Here is a 21474-nt window from a genome sequence, read left to right as displayed (position 1 = left end):
TTTATGAATTACAGTAATACAAATAGTTAATCATAATGCATGCTGTTTTCAAACTCAAGGGTGTACAAATATAAATTACATCAGGACAATATAAAAGCTCTCTTTGGATTAGTAACTATGAAAATAAATGAATTCCACTACTTACTGTATTTCAGACTTTTTTGTTAATACTTCAGTTGTTGATGTTAACAGATTTTTTTAATTTATTTTTCCTTTGGATGATTAAAATTCTATATGCTGTACATGCACAATAACTTTACCCCTTCCCTAATGTACGTATATATTAACTAGAAATTTCCTACCCAATGGATATGTTGCTACTCTTTCTAGAGGCTGTTTTAACTGATGAGGAATTATAAATGAAAGAGAAATTTAAAATGTATCAAATATCAACAGAAATAGGATTAAATAAATATGCATTATGCTAACGATGAAGTGTGTTCAGTAGGTTCCCCTGTGGATGGGCGCACACTCAGAAATCTCAGTTCATTTTGTTTAAGCAGGAATGATCAGCAGTGGATTTTTTTTTTTAAACTATTGAGTCAACATTTGCAGGAGACACCAGTGAATGGTGATATATCAGAATTAAAAATGGATTATAACATATCTGATGGGGCATTGTGGATTACTTCACTATTATCGATGGGTAATCTTTCCTTTTAAAATAGGACTGCTGTTGTGTACCTCTGTTCTATTTCAGCAAATCTTGGAGACAGTTTTTCTTTAATTTACTTATGTATGTAAAGAGAGCTGTTGAGTGATCAGCAAACTAAAAAACATAAGTCAGTAAGACCGTTTGAAGGAAGATTTCCATCTTTTAATTGGACACGAAGAGTAAGTGTAGCCTGCTTTCTAACTTGCCAAGATTTTATGCTCTAAAGACCAAAAAAGTTGTATGGAATATATGCCATTACCTCTAGCTTGTATGCTCGTTTGTCAATTCATCAATTTTCTAGATGCCTTTTAAAAATAGGAGCTTAATTCAAATTTAGTTTACAAGAAATATTCCCTGAAATCTGAGGTAGTTTAATTGTTAATAAAATGGCTGGAAAATATATTTGTATTTTGGAATTTTCTTGTTGCTTAGATAAGATATAGAGCCTACTTCGCTTCCCCCCCACCTCCATATTCTTCTGTGTTTAAAGGGTTAAGACTTGACAGTGAGTTCTATAAGTAAAAGACTGAGAGTCAAATAGAAAATGAGGATTAAGAAATAAATTCAAAAAGAGAAAGCTGCAGCACACATTACAGATGGAATGAGAGTGTGATTTGTTTCTATTCCTTTCATAAATCTTTCCGTTCTCATCAGACCTTCATAAGTTACTAAATTTTAGTAAGGGTAAGAGAGGAAAGAGGAAGCCCCATTTTCTTTCCACTTTCGCACCAACTTCCCTTATCCTTCATCAAAACCTTCCCTGTTACAGCCCCACCCACATTTCCCAGTTTTTCACTTTGAAAACATGATCAGCTTGTGGGCTAGGGAAGTGGGAATGTATACTGTACTTGCAGCTCCGCACCACCTTTTTCAGCTCACCTAGTTATGCCCAACAATAGAAGGCTGAAAATAAAGTTTCTTATTGGATAAAGTATGTGAATATATATAATATAGGATTTTAGCATTTCATGGAAACTTCCTCCAATCATCTTTGTTTCTGTCATTACTATCAACAGGTATCAGTTACACTATATAGTTTGAGATATTTATAAAATGCATTTATTATGCTTATAATTTTTAGTTTAATGACTGCAATATAGTAACCAGTCCTGCAAACTTGCTTGTGTGAGTAGTCCCATGCTTAGTGTTAATGATGTTCACTGTGTTATTTCTCACATACCGTGAATAATACTGTCATAAATATAAAGGGAAGGGTAACAACCTTCCTGTATACAGTACTATAAAATCCCTCCTGGCCAGAGGAACAAAATCCTTTTACCTATAAAGGGTTAAGAAGCTCAGGTATCCTGACTGGCACCTGAGCAAAAGGACCAATAAGGGGACAAGATACTTTCAAATCTGGGGTGGGTGGGTGAGAAGGTTTTGATCTGTCTGTTCTGTGTGCTTGCCGGACACAGATCAAGAAAGCAAGCAATCCAACTCCATTAGAATTAGTAAGTACTATCAAAGGAATGCATTCGCTTATTTTTGTTTTGGCTTGTGATTTTCTCTGTGCTGAGAGGAAGGGTGTATTCCTGGTTTTTCTTTTTGTAACTTTAAATTTTGGCGCAGAGGGAAATCCTCTGTGTTTTTGAATCAGATTGCCCTATAAGATTATCTTCCATTCTAATTTTACAGAGATGCTTCTTTTACCCTTTTTCTTTCTAGTAATCAAAAATCCTGTGTGTGTCCTAAAAAAACCCAAGGTTGGTCTGTGCTCATCTTGTTTATTCTCAAGCCTCCCCAGGAAAGAGGGTGCAGGATCTTAGGGGATATTAGGGGGGAGTAGGAACTCCAAGTGGTTCTTTCCCTGAGTTTGTCTAAATCACTTGGTGGTGGCAGCGTTACCTAATCCAAGGTATAAGGGAAAATTTGTGTCTTGGGGAGTTTTTAACCTAAGCTGGTAGAAATAAGCTTAGGGGGTCTCTCATGCAGTCCCCACACCTGTACCCTAGAGTTCAGAGTGGGGAGGGAACCCTGAAAAATACACTCTTCAGTACTTTGGTAAAGTAGTGCTACTTGTTATAGGAAAACTACAACATGTACAATATAAGGTTTTTGAGGCTTAAGCATACATACATAATTGTGAAGCTTAAGCAATCTTCAGTAAAAGTGGGGTTTTTTTCACATACTCGGTACAAAATTTTGCAGTATTAACCTAGGGACATTAGCTTTGTGCTTACTTGGCGTATTTTGTCATTGAAAGCCTAGGTTTCATGAGAAGAGCTACACAGACTCTCAGCACTAGACGCCAGAGCTAGCTTTGTACTGCAGAGTACAGATCTAATTACACAGCTTGTAGCTGTGGAACCACTTCTCTATTCTAAATTACTTTCCCTAACTTATTTGCATAATTTAATGCACAGAGGTTAGCCAATGAAATATAACATTCTCTGACATAGCTAGGACTATGTTGCTATTTCCACAAAATAGCTGGCAAATGCTTACCCTGTTTGTTGAAGAAATACACATATTTTGTGAGGACTTTGTATAGTGACAGTTAATCAAAGCTGATTTTTACAATCACATTTGATAATGTACAAGGATTAAAAGTAATCAGTTGTCAGCTCTAGCATTAATCATAGTACTGTGAGCCTGTAGTTAGCTAATAAAGCTGTCCTATTTTTATTGCTCAAATTTGATGCCCATTCTACAGAAAAAGAATGTGGAGATCTTATGTTCACTTTCAGCAATTGCACCAGCATTTTAAATTGCTTAAGAGTCTGGTCGTAGAATAGGCCATCATAAAATTCAAATGTGAATTATTTGGTGAGCATGCATGGGATTGAATTTCATACAGAAAAGGTGATTCTTAAAAGTTAAATACATAAGTATTGTAGAAAGATTTCCAAACAAAGGGTAATTCTGCACATACTTGCTTTCCTTTTATTATAGTTTGACTGAACAAGGTCTCTTGAGTTGAACGTTTGCTGTAATATGATATCTCATATGATGATGCTTCTAATAGAAACTGTACAACAGCTATATAAAAATAGTTTCAAATATGTTTCCAAGATAATGAATGTGGTATGTTTTCCACAGGGCCACTGCCTCATTCAGTGCATAAGATGGACAGTGCTCACATAATGAAACAAATAAAAGGAAGTATTTCTTCACACACCACACAGACAACCTGTGGCACTCCTTGCTGGAGGATGTTGTGAAGGCCAAGACCATAACAGGATTCAGAAAAGAACTAGATAAATTCATGGAGGATAGGTCCATCAATGGCTAGTAGCCAGGATGGGCAGGAATGGTGTCCCTAGCCTCTGTTTGCCAGAAGCTGGGAATGAGCAACAGGGGATGGATCACTTGATGATTACCTTTTCTGTTCATTCCCTCAGGGGCACCTGGCACTGGCCACTGTCGAAAGACGGGATACTGGGTTAGATGGACCTTTGGTCTGACCCAGTAGAGCCATTCTTATGTTAGCTATTGAACCTTTTGTTTTTGCCTCGTTCAATGTGTGGCCCAGTGCATTATTTACTCCACACTATTCAAACCTTGATCTAAGGCAGAATTACTAATTTCCTCATGGGCTTTTCTAGGATGCTCATCAGAAGAGTAACTCAGTGCTTCACAAATATACATTAATTTATTTTTGCAATATCCTGTGAAATGATAGAGGATTACTGGCAGCATTTTATAGATGGGGAACCTGAAACACAGAGAGATTAGGGTCAAAAGTTTCCACAAATTTTGGGTACCCTAGTTGGAGAATTCCTAACATTATACAGCTGCTCAGAGTACAGCTCCCATTGACTTCAGTTGCAGCTTTGAATACTCAGTACTTCTGCAAATCAGACACCAGAGTCTCAAGTCAGGCACAAAATGAGGAACTCACAATTAGTGACTACTTGTGAAAAGTTTGGTTTAATCCAGTGGGAATCCAGTTCTCCAGGGCTCCATTTAACTGCCTTAACTTTCTCTCTTTGAAATCCCCTGCCTTGTTCCTCAACAAATGAGGCGGAATTCCTATGGAAAATACTTAACTCTGATTCATCTGGTCTTTCATTCCAGGTTCTGGAGAGGCGTGTGCTCTAGTTGTCAGACCCCAACCTTAACCCCTACTGCCCCATCCCCTTTAACCTGTTTTTGTCCCAGTCCTGTCTCTTTTCCAACCTTGGTTCCTCATCCCAGTCTCCTTCCCAGTAAATCCTACTATCGTCTCCCTAGTTCCTCCATCCTAGCCTATCCCCACTTACTCATGGTCCCAGTCCTGCATACATCCGGTTTCTTCTCCTCAGCCTCCTTATTCTCTCTGCCTCCCAGCTCTTTGTCCCATCTCAGGAGGTATGCCTTCCGCTTCTTGTCTCAGCCAGTCCTAATTCTCCCTCCACAACTTGGCTTCTCATCAGATGTCTCCCCTTCCCTCCTACCACCTTCTTGTCATCCCTTGTCTGCCCCTCTAATTGCTCAGACAGTCTCAGTCATGCACTTAAGCTCCCAACCCGAGTTTCCCTTTCTCTACCCTGTCAGCCTCAAGTTCCAGTCTCCCCCCCACAAGTTCCTTTTCCCAATCTTACTCCATGCCTTTTCCCCTCCATCTCATCCCAGTCCATCTTTTCTCCCCTCTGTGTTCAAATCAAGCAGCCTCTTCTTCCATGCTGCCTGGGCCTAGCGAATGGGGGAAGGTGGGGTATCATCCGAGAGTCGAGGAAAGATGGGATTGCTGCAGTCAGTTCCAGTGCCCATCCCGTAGCATCCTCGAGATCCTGCTAAGCTCCAGACTGGATCATGCCCAGTACAGATGGAATCTTCTGGTGGTTAGCTGTGAAGCTCTAGCTCAGTGGTTTTCAGTCTGTGGTCTGTGGACCCTGGGGGATCCGCAGACTATGTCTAAGATTTCCAAAGGGGTCCACATCTCCATTTGAAATTGATTAGAGGTCCACAAATGAAGAAAGTAGAAAACCACTGGTCTAGAAAGTCTCTACTGAGACTGTGTACACCACATTTTTTCTGGTTTTATTACTTGGCCAAATCTGGATAGATTTTCATGGCGATGGCGAAAGCCCACACCCCTGCCAAATTTCAGTTCCCTGCTCCAAAGAATGATAGCACTAGAGCTTCACAAAGAAAATGCCACCAGAAATGTGTTTGTTTTTTTTAACATAGGCAAAGCAACAGATTTTTCCCTAGCTTCATTTTTGGAAATGGCTAAACAGTTTTGGCTGAAGTTCTGAAAAAAATTAAGCCTGTGGCAGACATCCAGCATGGAAAATTTCAGCCCAAGTGGTTAAAGTTTGTTGAGGTTATAAGCGACTGAAAACAGGATCATATAGTGGAAGTAGCAGGTACCCTTAAAATATATACAGTACTATCAATTCCACCTGTAATAAGGGTTAAACTCCAAAGTGTAAATTAGATTAATTTTACTAACCATAGCTATATATATATGAATGTATTTTAGTGTAAAGATAAAAACATTTGCAACTTTAATAATCAGAACTGGTATACGCAAAAAGTAGAAAAAAAAAGAAAAGAAAAGAAAATTGATTCAAGGCCATGAGAATATTGTATGTTACTATAAGAGTAAGGAACACATGGATCCTGGCTTCTGCATCTTCCCAATATGAGCATGGGGTGTACATTTGTAATATTTCCTTGTTAATAGTCAGTACTTTCCTTCCAATTTACATACTGTTAAACTATTTATCATTTGAGTTAACCTTAAAATGAAAACATAAGCAAGAAATGTTCAGAGTCATTTCTTGATCGCAAGCTGCTTAGAATTTGTTTGAGATGTGGAAGAGGAATTAATATCAGGGAAAAGTGAATAACAAAAGCCAATGTCACAATATGTAAGTTTTCTATTTTTATGGGATTGTTTTGCCAAATTGTGAATTTCCATAATAACCCAGCTGAGATTCTGGGTAACATACACATGAGCCCATGAAGCATAGGTATTAAAGTACTGTATTGTCCATAAAGAGCCAGAAATAACTAGAGCAGTACAGGAAATAAGACCGCTAAAGAAGTTAAATTGAAATTTCCTAGTTAGACATAAACTTTGATAGGGTTGCCAGAGGTCCTTGCAAAAGAGTCTAATTGGTAAAATAAAGATATATAGTCTGATGTGTTGGCCAGTCTGGTGGGTGCCCTGATGCCAGAAGTGCTGGAGATTGAATATCATTGGCAGGAATTGGAAGACTTTAAACCTGATGGGAATCCAGGATTGGCTTCTGTATTAGTGCACAGAAAATTAAGGTAGTAATCACTGGGAGAGGATTAGGGTCTAGATTTGATCATAAATCTTTTGAAGTCCATGGAGACATGCTGCTTTAAAATTAGAATCATACAGTGGGGAATCAGGGCCTTGGTTTAAAAGGTCTTTGAGTCAGAACTTTTTTTAATCTGTCACTTCTAATTTTGTGTACTCTATTTGATTTATTTATGGTATTTTTAAAGTTCCTCTTACCTTGGTACCGAACAAACTCTATAACAGTCAGTGGTTCTAGTGTCCATAACAAAAATGGTGGTTTTACTTTGCATGTATTCTATGAATTGAGGTGTGTATATTTAAGTGCCTGTTAAGTGCCATCTGCATTTATTATTCTATATAAATAACAGTGTCATAAATATAAAGGGAAGGGTAAACACCTTTAAATCCCTCCTGGCCAGAGGAAAAACCCTTTCACCTGTAAAGGGTTAAGAAGCTAGGATAACCTCGCTGGCACCTGACCAAAATGACCAATGAGGAGACAAGATACTTTCAAAGCTGGAGGGGGGGGAAACAAAGGGTTCTCTCGGTCTGTGTGTTGTTTTTGCCAGGACCAGAGCAGGAATGCAGGTCAGAACTCCTGTAAAAAGTCAGTAAGCGATCTAGTTAGATATGCGTTAGATTCTGTTTTGTTTAAATGGCCGATAAAATAAGTTGTGCTGAATGGAATGTATATTCCTGTTTTTGTGTCTTTTTGTAACTTAAGGTTTTGCCTAGAGGGATTCTCTATGTTTTGAATCTGATTAAGGTATTTACCATCCTGTTTTACAGAGGTGATTCTTTTATTTTTTCTTTAATTAAAATTCTTCTTTTAAGAACCTGATTGCTTTTTCGTTGTTCTTAAGATCCAAGGGTTTGGGTCTGTGTTCTCCGATGCAAATTGGTGAGGATTTTTATCAAGCCTTCCCCAGGAAAGGGGGTGTAGGGCTTGGGGGGATTTTAGGTGGAACGACGTTTCCAAGTGGGCTCTTTCCTGGTTATATTTGCTTGGTGGTGGCAGCAATAAAGTCCAGGGACAAAAGGTAAAATAGTTTGTACCTTGGGGAAGTTTTAACCTAAGCTGGTAAAAATAAGCTTAGGGGTTTTTTCATGCAGGTCCCCACATCTGTACCCTAGAGTTCAGAGTGGGGAAGGAACCTTAACAAACAGTAAGTAGGAATCCTCACTTAACAGCCCATTTTCCTTTACCCTCTTGCCTTTATCAAAGTAATTGAGGTGGGGTCCACATTTGGGCAAGAGGTTCTCTGCTCTTCATCCTCAAGTCTCAAAGCTACCCAGGTATAAACCAGGTCAAGATATGTTCAGTGTTTTGGACTGATGGTCCCAGTTTTCACACAAAGGAATAAGCCAATCGTAATGTTTGTGGATATAAGAGAGTTTTCTCCTTGTGGTGTATACTGCTGTGTTTTTTCCAGCTTCCTCTCATACCTTATGCATAGATTAGTAATAGACAACTGTTTGCAGAGTCATGGTGCAATGGGTTTTTTTATGTGATTGCTGTCAGCTGCTATGTTTTATTACAAATGCTCTCGCACATGTTGGGGATGCTGATGAGTGGTAATTTGACATTTGCTAATTTACAATTTTCGATCAATTAGGCTGTATGATCAGCTTTTGTCTACTCTTACTTTACCATCTATAGTCTTACACTACACCCACCGCTTACGTTTAAGGGTGGATGGGACTTCCACTTTAATACAATTAGAGTAGATGAAGCTAAAACACATACTGAGGTCATGTGTCTTTCATTCTTATTTTAACTCTTTTCAGCGTCAGGTTAATTTTTATACTTAGGTTTCCTCATACAACTAAGCCTGCTAATAACTGGGCAATCTACTCTGACCTAATCAATAATTGTACTTTCACTTGAGGCTAGACAGTATAATTTTTCAAAGTATTTTCTTTAGTTTAAACAGATGTGCTACAGGAAAGATTATACCAGTCTTCAAAGTCTTACCTATTTTATTTTATTTAATCATGAATATAAATTGACTAATAAAATAATGGAAAGAGGGTAAAACATTTTCCCAAATTAAACAAACATGTCAATTCTTTAAAAAACACCAAAGAATGAATATATACATATAATATTTAATTTTTAATGTCCTATTTCTAAATAATTAACTACCAAAAGAACTTGTAAACAACAGCGGGCATGGTGTACCAGGTCCCCTAGTTCTGCACCATCCCTCACTTATTTGTTACTGGCTTATGGCTACATCCAACTTGATTTTCTGCTGCTGCTTTGATGTGTGAAGGTTACCACAGTATTATACCCAAATCATATTTGGGAAAGTGTGGTTTGTGTAGTTTGGTTTTGCTTCCTAAGATCCCTCTCTCTTCTTATTTTATTAAAACTAGCACAAATGGCAGGTCCTGGTTAATTACAGGGTCTATTGGATTTAAATATATACTTGCTTACAGACTTGAGCTTTTTTTTATATTCTTATCCAGGTGATGTCCCTTCCAAACTTTAAAGATTTCTTTCTTGAGCTTTCTCTTTGTCCTTTTCCTCAACAAAATCATTTTTGTCCTAAACTTTTGTGTCACAGAGCTTGTAGCAATTTTAGGGAGGAGGGGAAAACAAAGTCACAACACACTTTGCTTGTTATTGGATAATGAGTTTACTAAAAATGAGAAGAACAAACTCCGTGTTTATCAATATGATGCCAAAATATGCAGAAATATTTATTTTAATACACTTCAACTAAATAAATTCTAATGCTATATAAATGTCATGTGGGACACTACCTTTTTGGAGCTAGAAATAGGCCATTCCAAAATTGCTGCAAGAATGAACATGAAAATTGAATCTGAAACAGATTAAATTGTATGTAAAACTAGTGAACAAACCCATTTGGTGGTTAAATCATAAAACAAAAATATAGCTAAAGCATCGGTGACACTTTTTAAGCAACCAACGTTAAAATGTCAAATACGACTATATTTTCTTTTAATTTTAAAGCTCCCCCCCTCTCTCCGACACACACCTTTTCCAACAAAAAAATTACTTGGCTTGAAGCTACAGTTCCTGTCCTGAATTAAGTCCTTATACCTACTTCACTTGAACTACTTGTCAGCTTTCAATGCTATCTTATCGAGATTATTTGCAGGTATTTTTGTCAGATCAAATTGGGTTGTTTCATTGTATAGATTCAAATGTTCATATTGCTTCTTTTAAATAAGGAGACAAATCAACAAATGATAAAATCAAGTACATTTTTAGATGCTCAAAACCTTGCAGGTCTTAAGTGAAGCCTGTCAACACACAAGCCTGTGATATGAGAACTTAGTGTTTGTGGTGGGAGTGATGGGGAGTTGTAGGAAATGGATCCTTTTATAAAAGGAAATTGTTGTTGTCTAGCTATGCTGGAAGGACAGGAGACACTGGATGGTGTTTAATTAGGTCACAACTTAATTCTTAAATGGTTGGGAATACCTGGCAGATAAAAGTGTACAGTGAAAGGTAATTCATAATAATTTCAAAATGTACCTGGGAGGCTTCCATGAGTCTTCCCATCAACCGTCCTGGTCCCCAGACAACCCGCTGCTGGGACCTCACCACCCCTGCCCTCAAATGCAGGTGAGGGATTGGCCCCTGCCTTACCAGTCATAAGAACCCTGTTTCTGCTCCTCAACTAAGCCTCCCCCCCCCCCCAACTGTGGAGAAGATGGGGGGGAAAACACTTCCCCTTGGCCAATCTGGCAGTGAGGGAAAAATTCCTTTCCAGCCCCCTGAGAAAGGTGCAATTAGCACAATGCCCACAGTGGAGCCTGAGAGAACCTGCAGTTTCACCACTTCAGTGGGTAGGAGGATGGGTGCTGCTCTACCTAGTCCAGGTAAAAGATTGTTTTTTCTGCCCTGGCATAGACCTACCTAGTCCTCCCTCTCTTCCAGTCACCTGGAAGTGGGGATGGGTCAGCTGCAGCAGAAAATCACTCCCTGGCTCTCCAGTCTTTAAAAAGACACACACCTTTTCCAACAAACCAGACAAGGGCCCCCACCACTTAGTGTGCAGTGATATCACTTTAAGTTCTAACTTAGGTTTATCCAAGCTGTTCTAGAAAATAAGTCACAAAATGATAAATTGACAAGTCAAACTGAAATGGTTAATGAATATTTAGGGTCATAATCTACTCTTCCTTACAGCTCTGCATGACTCTGATTTTGGAGAAATTTAAACAAGATTATGCCATTATGTGGCATGTGAACAACAGGAAATTGGTATGCAGGCATCAGTGGTATTTACCCCATCCAAGAGTGTTTGAAGTTAAATGAAGGGGTCTAATTGCAAGAGCCATAATGCTATGAAGGATTATTATCGAATCATAAAATAATTAACTAATGAAGCATGCATGACCAACCAAAGAAACCACAATGTTATGCATGCCATCCCATCCCCTTATTGACCCTATGGTCTGACTTCACTTGTCCAGTCTTAAATTGTAAACTCTTGGAGACAGGGACTGTGAATTTCAATATGTATAGTGTTGAATGAATCTTTAATAATAATACTTCCTTCAAGAGAAATTAATAATGTTTTGAAGTTTGGTCTTAAAGAATTAGTATGAAAGTTGTTCTCAAAGAATAAAGTTAAACTTAATCTCCTTATTTTCAAGTACAATTGAAACATTCTTCCTCCAAGTAAAGGAGGTAGTACAGTGGGGCAAAAGAAAAGCAGTATTGTTAGCTTTAAAGGAGAATGGTCTGAAAGTACATAGGTAAAATACTGTTTTTCTAGTATTTGACCTACTGAGTATAACACAAAATAAACCTCAAACTGTAAGAAGGAATTGTGTACTGTGTTGAGTAGTATAACAATATTTTTGCTTTGGATGTTGTCCTCTAGCTATCAGTTTGCAAGTATTTTGAGAGGAAAGATGTGATTTTTTAGTTATTTAGCTATTTGAGGGAAGTGTTTGGATTTTTTGCAGAACGATCTGTTTGAGACTCAGAAGGAGTTAGTCTCTTACCCATATAACTTTTTTCGACATGTTTGAATCACATCAGTAGAATATTTTCACAAATCGGCTCACTTTGTACATTTGGAGCCCATGAGTTTGCCATATAGATGGGTACATTATTGAGTATTCCCTATACTATTAGGTACCATCTTGAAAAGCAGGGACTTGGTGATCATCATAAATAATCATTCACATGAGCTTTCTGTGCAATGCCATGGTTAAAAATGGTTTATGCAATCCTTGAATATATAAAAAGTGGACTATCTAGAAGAAGTAGGGACTTGATCTTGCCTCTGTATGCAGCTATGGTAAGAGAGCTACTAAAATACTGCATCCAGATCTAGTGTCCACAGTTCAAGAAGGACATGGAAATATTAGGGTTCAGAGAACGGCTACAAAACAGATTCAGGGGCTGGAAAACAAGCCTTACAATGTGGGTTGGCTTTACAATGTACAGAGCTCAATTTATTCAGCTTATTGAACAGAAGATTGAGAGTTGACTTGATCACTGTGTATAGGTCCTTACACAGCAGAAGATAACTGACAGTGGAGAGTTATACCTTGCTGACAAAGGTATAACTCAATCCCATGGCTGGAAATTGAACTTAGACAAGTTCAACCTTGAAATAAGATTCATTTTTGCAGCTGTGAGGGTAACTAAACACTGGAACATACGGATGGTGGACTCCCCATCACTTGGAGTTGAAAATGAGATTAAATCACTAAAACATATGCTTAAATCTAGGCTCTGGGCAAACTTCTGCAGCCTGTGTGTGTGTGTCCTGGATGAGGAGGTTCCGCTGGCCTGTCAGGGTAGTCGCGTCTGGCCTTGGAATCTGTGACTCTATTAATTCTCCTGTCCATTCCCTACCTTCATGGGGATAACATATAACAGTTGAGGGGGAGGATTTCAAAGATATAAACTCAGTATAGAGTGTAATGGTCTCTGATATACAGGAGATCAGACTAGATGAACGAATGGTCCCTTCTGGCCTTAAAGTCTGTGAAACTATGAAACATACATCTTTCTAGTTGTTGTTGCAAGTTTGGAATTTGCATACTGATAGGTAAAGTTACTCAACTGTATTGTAGTATTATATATTCTCACACTAATTTTGCTTCATTTTAAAATGCCCCCTTTCTACCTAATGTCTCTTTTGTATATATTACCTGAGTTGTTTTTGTAAAGATATATATGTTGTTGTCTTCACCCCTTTAGCAATGTAATCTTTCAGTACATGAACACACAACGTATATATGGTAGTACAAAATCCTACATGACTATATTTAAGGTTATAGAAGATAATGAAGTTCTTTTGTAATAAAGCTGTATATGTTCTTCCCTGCCTATTGAGGTCATTTTCCTTAGTGCATGATGGTGAAATGTGTACACCAATTATGTTTCCATACTCTTCTTAATTTAGAATTTCCTGATAGCATGATTAAAATTTCAGATTTGCTATTATGTGAATGTAGATGTTTGTGTATCTGTCTCTTGAAATTATGGTAAAGAAATTGCCATTAATTTACCAGTTTATTTAGTAATTTAATACAAAATATGCAGACAGTGCATTTCACAGATCTAGGGTCTGAAAGATATTCTAAATTGTGATGGCACTGCAGCAACATCTTCTAAAGGACTGTTTTGGCAACAGTTGACCCAGAGTGCAAGCAGCATTTTGGCTACCCAGTTTCCTCACAAGAGGTCTTCCTATGTTGAGGGATGTTTAAAGCTTCTCTTCTCACTTGGGATTCCTCTACTCCAAAGCTATTCTCAGTTAGCGAGTTAAGGCTACATGTAAGGCTGTTTTGTGCAATGCAAAGTAGCCTTTAGTAGAGGTCAGGATTTGCTCCAGAAATGAGGATTTTTTTTTTTTCTACATGTAACAGTTGAGGAGGAGGTTTTCAAAGGTATAAAGGACTATTAAGCACCCAGTTTACACCGGAAGTCAATGGGAAAGTTGGGCATCTAAACTCTCATCTCCTTCTTAAACTTTTAGAGAAACACTTCCTCTCTGTTTTTTAGGTATGCTGCTTAAAATAGGTAAACATTGCACTTTGTTGCTGTTTGAAATTGTTTTTGTATTTTTGAAGGCTAATAAAGAAGGGTTAGTATAAATTTAAATGGTTTTGCAGAAGTATATGAGGTGAAGCATTTCTAATCTTTTTGTATTACTCAATAAAAGAGAGGTGCAGTTATTTCAGCAGAGATAACTCCATTACCACATGGGGAGTTTAGTTATTTTATTAAGCGTTTTGTTATTTATCAACAACTCTTTCCTTGTATCTTCAGGTGATGGTGTTTGTTCATGCTAGAAATGCCACTGTACGAACTGCCATGGCTCTTCGAGAGAAAGCAAAAAACAATGGTCATATTTGCTACTTTTTGCCAACCCAAGGACCTGATTATGGACAAGCTGAAAAACAAGTAAGTGATACATTAATTTATGGTTGATAATCTTTAAAGCCCTGATTGTCTTGGGCCTGGTCTACACTGGGGGGGGGGAGGAGAGTGGGGGGTGGATCGATCTAAGTTACACAACTTCAGCTATGTGAATAATTTAGCTAAAGTCGATGTACTTAGATCTACTTACTGCGGTGTTTTCACTGTGGTAAGTCGACAGCTGACGCTCCCCCATCAACTCTGCCTATGCTTCTTGCTCTGGTGGAGTACCAGAGTCAACGGAAGAGCGCTTGGCAGTCAATTTATCACGTCTAAACAAGACGCGATAAATTGACACACACACCCCCACTGGATCGATCGCTGCCCGTCAATCCAGAGCATAATCTAGACATGCCTTGGGACTCAGCAACCTGACAGATTGTTTCTCTAACCCAACAGTTCAGACAGACTTGGATTTTTCTAGCTATAGACTTAGATAGATTTAGTTTCAGTAGTCTAGCACAGCAGGCTTTCAGTATCAAGGGATATTGCTCCATTTGCAGTTCACCAGAGCCCAAATATGTCTGCTATCAGAGTGAAATGTAAGGTGTAATTTATTGTAGCATGCTATTTTGATGATTCCTGACTTAATGGCTTACAGAGTTAGCTGTGACTTCAGTGCTCTCTATTTTGGGTACTGTTGTATTTGCATCCTTTTTATATTTTGTTTGTTTGGATGCCAGGTCTATTGAGGTCTGTGTGTTCATATACCATATATGTGGAATATATTTTCTCATGATAGTATGTGATTTTAATGTAAGAATGTACATAATTATAAAATTTTCATTTTCAAGTTTGAGACAGCTTGAGCTAACAGATGCTTGTTTTCTGTAGCATAGGTGAGATTTTCAAGAGAGCTCATTTTACAGATTTATGTTGTCATTATTTGACATGTTTTTCTTAAGTAAATTTGCATTTGAAGAGTTCAACAGTGGCATATGTGTTATAATATCCTACGGTTATTTATTCTGTGTTGATTGCACTTCTCTAAATATGGCAAATGCATCATCACTTTTGTCAGTGCTGGCATAATCTCAGTTTAATCCAGGTTGTTGTTAAAACAGTATTTCAGATTGTTTTTAAAGAGATAGTTTTTACATTTCCTGAATGCTTATCTTTTTGAATATGTGAGGTTGAAATGATTAGCTCATTAATATTTTTTGGCTTCAGATAGGCTGCCGTTTAAGGTTTACTTTTAATAAAAACTAGGACAACAATGCTAGGTAATACTTCCACAATAAACATTTATTTAGTATAGATGTCCCATACAATCTGGCATCAGTAGATATTGAAACCCTTGTGGCCTATTTTTATATTGAATTGTTTCCTAATGAAGGCATATTCTTTTGGAATTTGATGTATATTACAAACACCAGTTAACTTCAAACTTCACCAACACCACTATTGTTGACCAATGCAGTTAAAGGGAGACCAGTGAATGGATTAAAGAACCAAGGAGCAGGCAAGGCCAGGGAAAGGTATATGCAATATTCTTCACCCATTAATTAAAAACATTACATAGATCTGGCACTCTTTAAACCTAGAATATGGCTATTCTCTAAGTACTTGTAGGGCATTGTCCAAACCATAATACACTCAAAAGGTATTGGCCCAGTCTACTCTAAACATTTAGATAGACATAGCTATGTCACTCAGGGGTGTGAAAAATTCACACCTCTGAGAACATTAGCTATGCCAACCCAACCCCTGGCTTGGTTGATGAAAGAATGCTTCTGCTTTCTTAGGTCTGGTCTACACTTAAAAATTAGATCAACCTGTGTCTCACAGAGCTGAGGAAAAAATTGTGCTCTGAGCGCCTTAGTTAATTACCTACCCTCCAGTTTAGATGCAGCTAGGTCAATGAAAGAATTTTTCCATCCATCTAGCTACCACCTCTGAGAGAAGTGGATAAACTATGTTGACAGAAAAACTCTTTCCAGCAACATAGCATCTACACTACACTTCTACATTGTGCCGCGATGGCCTTGGTAGTGTAGACATAGGTGTAGCGACTGCTGCTCAGGGAGGTGGGGTTCCTATATTAATGGAAAAATTTATTCCAGCACATGTGACGCATCTACACTAAGGTTGTTACAGCTATGCCCCTGTAGCCCCCTTAGTGTAGACAAGCCCATTGTGTTTGTATGAGTAGGAACTTGTCCATCATACTTTCTTTGTGACCATTACATTCGTAGATAATAGGCAGTGGACACGACTATTACAGCAAAACTTTTGGAGGAGAAATGAGTTCATAGTAATGATTAATACATTTAAAATGGCTGGGAGTTTGGTTCATCTTGTCTAGACATCAAAGATTTAGATGTGTGTCTTATTCATTCATCTTAACTTCCAAAACTGTGGACGTTCCTCACAGCCACTCAAAATGTAAAACTTCTCCAGCCTATACATCTGCACCCATTCATACTGCATGACTTTCCCTTTAGGTCCCTGTTGGTGACCCGCCAAACAGTGGCTGACTTGAGAGTCTGTGATGGGAAAACAATTTGAATCCTACAAGAGCAGTCTGTCTCCCAACCCAGCTTGATGTTAGCTGTACCATAAAACTATAGATGAGCACTGGTCAGGTTTCAGAAGTATGCATATGGCTCACAGGACAATAGTACTTTCAACAGTAGGTGAATATTGACTAACTGTATACAGTATGTTAAAAACTGACAGTCACTCAATACTCTGTAGTAATGATTGGTGCTTGTGTCTCAATCCCAAAGAAATCTTTGAAAAAAAGCAAAACATTTCCTAAAATATAAGAAATAAAACTTAGGCAAAAGACTTAAAAGTTTTTGTAAACTTTCTCATGCATTTAAATAATGACCTTGTATCTATGTCAAGACAGTGTTATCCTAAATGACTGTTAATTTATTGTATTATATATATGACACTTACATTTTTGGTGATAAATTCTTAATCTAGTTGTTAGAATAATATTTAAGTTGTGTGAGTTTTTTCTTAGGAATAACTTCCCTCTGCTACCCAAAGTTAAATATCTGAAAATGAGGGACGTGTTCATTAATTATCGTTGTACATGTTTGATATACATATAAGTTAACTTCTGCCACTGAGGATATTCATAGCCCACCTGTGGAGTAGGAATTTTGTGTTTTAGGCTCTATGCCATAGCTCCATTTAAATAACTATGTTGTCTTTGAAGTGTCCTTTGACAATTACTTTATATTGTGTTGAAGGATATATGGAGAGTTTTATTCCAACCCAGTAATTTTTAATGGTACTAAGGTTTTGTGGGTGTTCAGTTCATATTTCTGAACTGCCAAGAATGTCTTTACAAAGAATATGTACTGGATTTTTTTTAGTATGTTGTTTACAGCCAGATTTGTAAGCGAGAACTATTCTATCCATAAAAGTTGACAGCATTATAAACAGACATGCTGAACATATTTCACTTTGTAACACACTGCAAAATTTAAATTCTATTCCTAATGGTTTGCTAATGTGCACAGAAGTTTAGAAATTAGTCCCAAATTTGAACAGATAATTTGTTTCCTGAACTATTTAAACTGGAAAATTGTTCACTTGAAATTCCTTAAGCCAAAAATATATTTATAATGTATATATTGTAGAAATTTATATTAGTAGGCAGATTTATACTTTCATAATTTCCTGTCTGTGACAGGTTTTCTCTGTAACATCCAAAACTAATCTTGTGCTTTCTGTGGTTAGATTTGTACAGCAAAAGTCTTTTAGGAAATATGAGGGGATAACTAGAATGGGGTTTTTTATGATATTTTTTTAAAATACATTTAATAGATTATTTGCTCATGAAAGGTGACAGATTGACAGCATTTGAAAATGGAGTTTATCAAACTAGACAGGCAACAGATTAAAATTATAATGTATAGTGTTTAATCTACAAATTTTATATATATATAGCAAAAAAATACATTAAAAGAACATTATTAAGGTTGCAAAGTCAAGCAAGCACTTAGAAGTTAAGAAATTCCAAAATTAAGGAATAAGCTTGCCTGTGCAACCTTGCTTTTCCCCCTTGTGCATCTGTATTTTGATACAGTCTTTAATTGCATAATCACATTCTATTGTTTCCACAGGACTCCCTGCTTTTCCTCATCACGTCTCATCTCCTTGTCAGATCTCTCTTCCCTCTCCACAGACTAATCCCTAGTCCCATTTTCCTTGCCCAAACAGTTCCAGCCTCCCCTTCCCACTTTAGGTCTCAGTTCCAGTCTCTTCAACCCACTGTTCTCCTGTTTCTCTCCCCCTCCAGGCTCCCCACAGCCCTTGGTCACCACTAGTAGGATTGCCAGGGGTCCGGTTTTCAACTGGAATGCGTGGTTGAAAAGGGACCCTGGTGGCTCTGGTCAGCACAGCTGACTGGGTCCCTAAAACTCTGGTTGGCCTCAGCAGGGCAGGCAGGCTCCATGACCGGCTCCGCAGGGCTCCCAAAAGTGGCGGCATGTTCATCTGGCTCCTAGGCAGAAGCGTGGCCGGGGGGTCTTTGCGTGCTGTCCCTGCCAACCTGAGCACCAGCTCTGCATCTCCCATTGGCCGGGAACTGCAGCCAATGGGAGCTGTGGGGGTGGCTCCTGCAGGCAGGGGCAGCGCGCAGAGCCACCTGGTCGCCCCTCCACCTAGGAGCCAGAGAGACATGGCAATCACTTTCTGGGAGCTGCCTGAGGTCAGCAGCACCACCAAGAGCCCATACCCCAAACCCGCTCCTGAGCCCCAACCCCCTGCCCCAGTTCAGAACCCCCTCCCACACTCAAACTCCTTCCCAGAGCCCGCACCCCCACACACACACCCCAACCTCATGTCCCAGCCCAGAGTCCCCTCCCACACCCTGAACCCCTCATTTCTTGCCCCACCCCAGAGCTCGCACAACCAGCCAGAGCCCTCACCTCTCTCTCACCCCAACCGCCTGTCCCAGCCTGGTTAAAATGAGCGAGTGAGTGACAGAGGAAGGGGAGAAGGAGTGAGCGGGGGGTGAGGAACTCGCAGAAGCGGGGGCCTCAGGAAAGGGGTGGGGCAAGGGTGTTCAGTTTTCTGCAATTAGAAAGGTTGGGAACTCTACTCACCAGATTCCTTATCCCAATTTACTTCTCCCACCCCCATACAGTCTGGCTTTTGCCCCCTCTGCATTCGGATCAGATGGCTTCCTCCTCCTCCTCCACATTGCCTGGGGCACGAGCAAGAGGGTCACTGAAAGCACAGGAGAGACAGGTCCCTTCTCTCAGTTCCAGTCCCAGCCCAGTTTGGAGCAGCCATTACAGGAAAAGTCCAGCTTTTCTCCCCTCTAGGCCTATGCCAGAGGGATCACGTTCAGTTGCTCTGTTAGGATGGCACGTATGCAGTCTGGTCTGCACTAGGGACTTAGAGGAGCTGAAGTCTGTGTGATTCCGGTCCTCTTGGCCAACACACTAAGGTTTGAACGAGGGACCTCCAGAGCCAAACGGATGAGCTGCTACAACTTGAGCTAACGAGACAAGATTCTGTAGCTTGGGGCTGTAACAACTCGTATTCGATGTGGATCAGCACATGCACACCAGTGATTACACACTCATTTGGTCTCTGGGGATGGTATATGCACAGTCTGATCAGCACTAGGTACAAGAGTGTACTACAAGAGGTACGAGCATGCTCAGTGAGGACAGAATCATCAGAAATCTTAGCTAATATTGAAGTCTCTACTGAGAATATGCGAACTGTGATTTTTTCAAAGGCTTATAACTGGGCCAAATTTTGGCAGGTTTTCACAGGGACAACAACAGGCACATGCCTTACACAAAAGCCACGCACTCTGCCAAATTTCTGGTCCCTGCTCCAAAGCATGGAGGTACTAAAGTTGTTCAGACAAAAGATTTTTTTTTAATATATACAAAACATATTTTCCCCTTGTACAACAGAGTGTAGCTTGTATAGTTCAAGACATGCAACTTTATTGCGAGTGGAAGTTGGAAGATAATTTGCCAGGTTGAGGCATGCTCTATGTGATTCATTTGGCTGAGAATGCTCACTTGTGCACCCAATTCTGTCGCAATTTTTTCAGTGAAAATCATTGTGCTGTATTAGACCTCCCTCTAACTCTTCATTGTATAACCTGCTTCTTTTTTCAGTGATAGTATAGGAAAGTTAGAGACTATACAGATTTTTTTTATTATTATTATTATTTGGAATGTATAGTAATGCCGAGGGAGTCAGCTGAGCTTGTACAGACTGTTAAGGTGACCCCTATGATATAAATTAACAGTGGTACATTTAGATCAAAACATTTGTGAATGCTGATTAGGGTTAGGTGGTTGGTGTAGTGTCTGAAACAGCTCCTTCTGTTCTCTTAGTGTATTTATCCATCATATTTAAATACAGAAGACACTGAAATAATTTGTGATAGCGAGTCCTCCTGCTGTTTCACTGTTTAGGTGTTAAATATCCATTTGTTTGGACTGAATCCAAACATCTGTTTTAAATCAAAATTTGAATTGTTTGAGGATTGCAGGCCCAAATGTTTATCTGTGCAAAAAGATTGTAAATAAGCTGATTTTGTTTTAAAAGATTTATATGAAAGTCCTTGTACATACCTTCTTTAATTTTTGTAATAAAGCAAAAAAAAAATGTTCTTCATAGTGATTAAAAATCTGGGAAGTCCTTCTGTGATGTTTCATATAACCCTCTTATTTAATTGACTCTAAGGTAGCATTATTGTAGTAGGGAAAATATTTCTTACTCTTCTCTTTTCTCTGAAGGCTTATAGAAACTGTACAATATGAAAAGTAATTGGTAAAATATATGAGTCATATGAAGATTAATTTTACATACTGTAGTTTAACAAGACACTATGGGTTTCATTTTACTACCTCAGCTTTTTGAGAAGGGAAATTAATAAAACAAATACCAAAATAAGAAAGGAACTTTATCAAAATTCAACTATTCTGGTGCTCAAAAAATTTCAATGGACAGGGCTGGGAATTCTTGGAAGTCTGTAAAACCTGTCACACAGCGACTATCATATTAAAAATATTATTAATCATTCTTGGAAATGTGTTTGAATATTTGCATACAATATTTCATTTTAAAGCTGTGTGATGAATACAGATTGAGACAGGAAGTGTCTAAACATGTAGAATAATGTAAATGGTCTAACAATATCAGGTGATTATTTTAGATAGTATTACGTACTATAAAAGATGAGTAGCATATTTGAAA

At 38.5% G+C, this 21474-nt stretch overlaps 1 protein-coding gene across 2 annotated transcripts in view; it reads left to right on the top strand.

The window, feature by feature from the left end:
- ASCC3 (activating signal cointegrator 1 complex subunit 3) overlaps positions 1-21474 on the top strand; it is a 519828-nt gene that overhangs the window by 287305 nt on the left and 211049 nt on the right. For both annotated transcript variants that reach the window (XM_084624580.1, XM_084624579.1), the window contains exon 14: positions 14134-14268. In XM_084624580.1, coding sequence (XP_084480706.1) covers positions 14134-14268 — 135 coding nt within the window. The remainder of the gene's footprint in view (positions 1-14133; positions 14269-21474) is intronic.

The sequence above is a fragment of the Lepidochelys olivacea genome, assembly GCF_965140295.1.
Source record: "Lepidochelys olivacea isolate rLepOli2 genome assembly, chromosome: 3".
Lineage (NCBI taxonomy): Eukaryota > Metazoa > Chordata > Testudines > Cheloniidae > Lepidochelys > Lepidochelys olivacea.
Note: the sequence above shows the minus strand (reverse complement) of the source record. Positions and strands in the feature narration are given on the sequence as shown.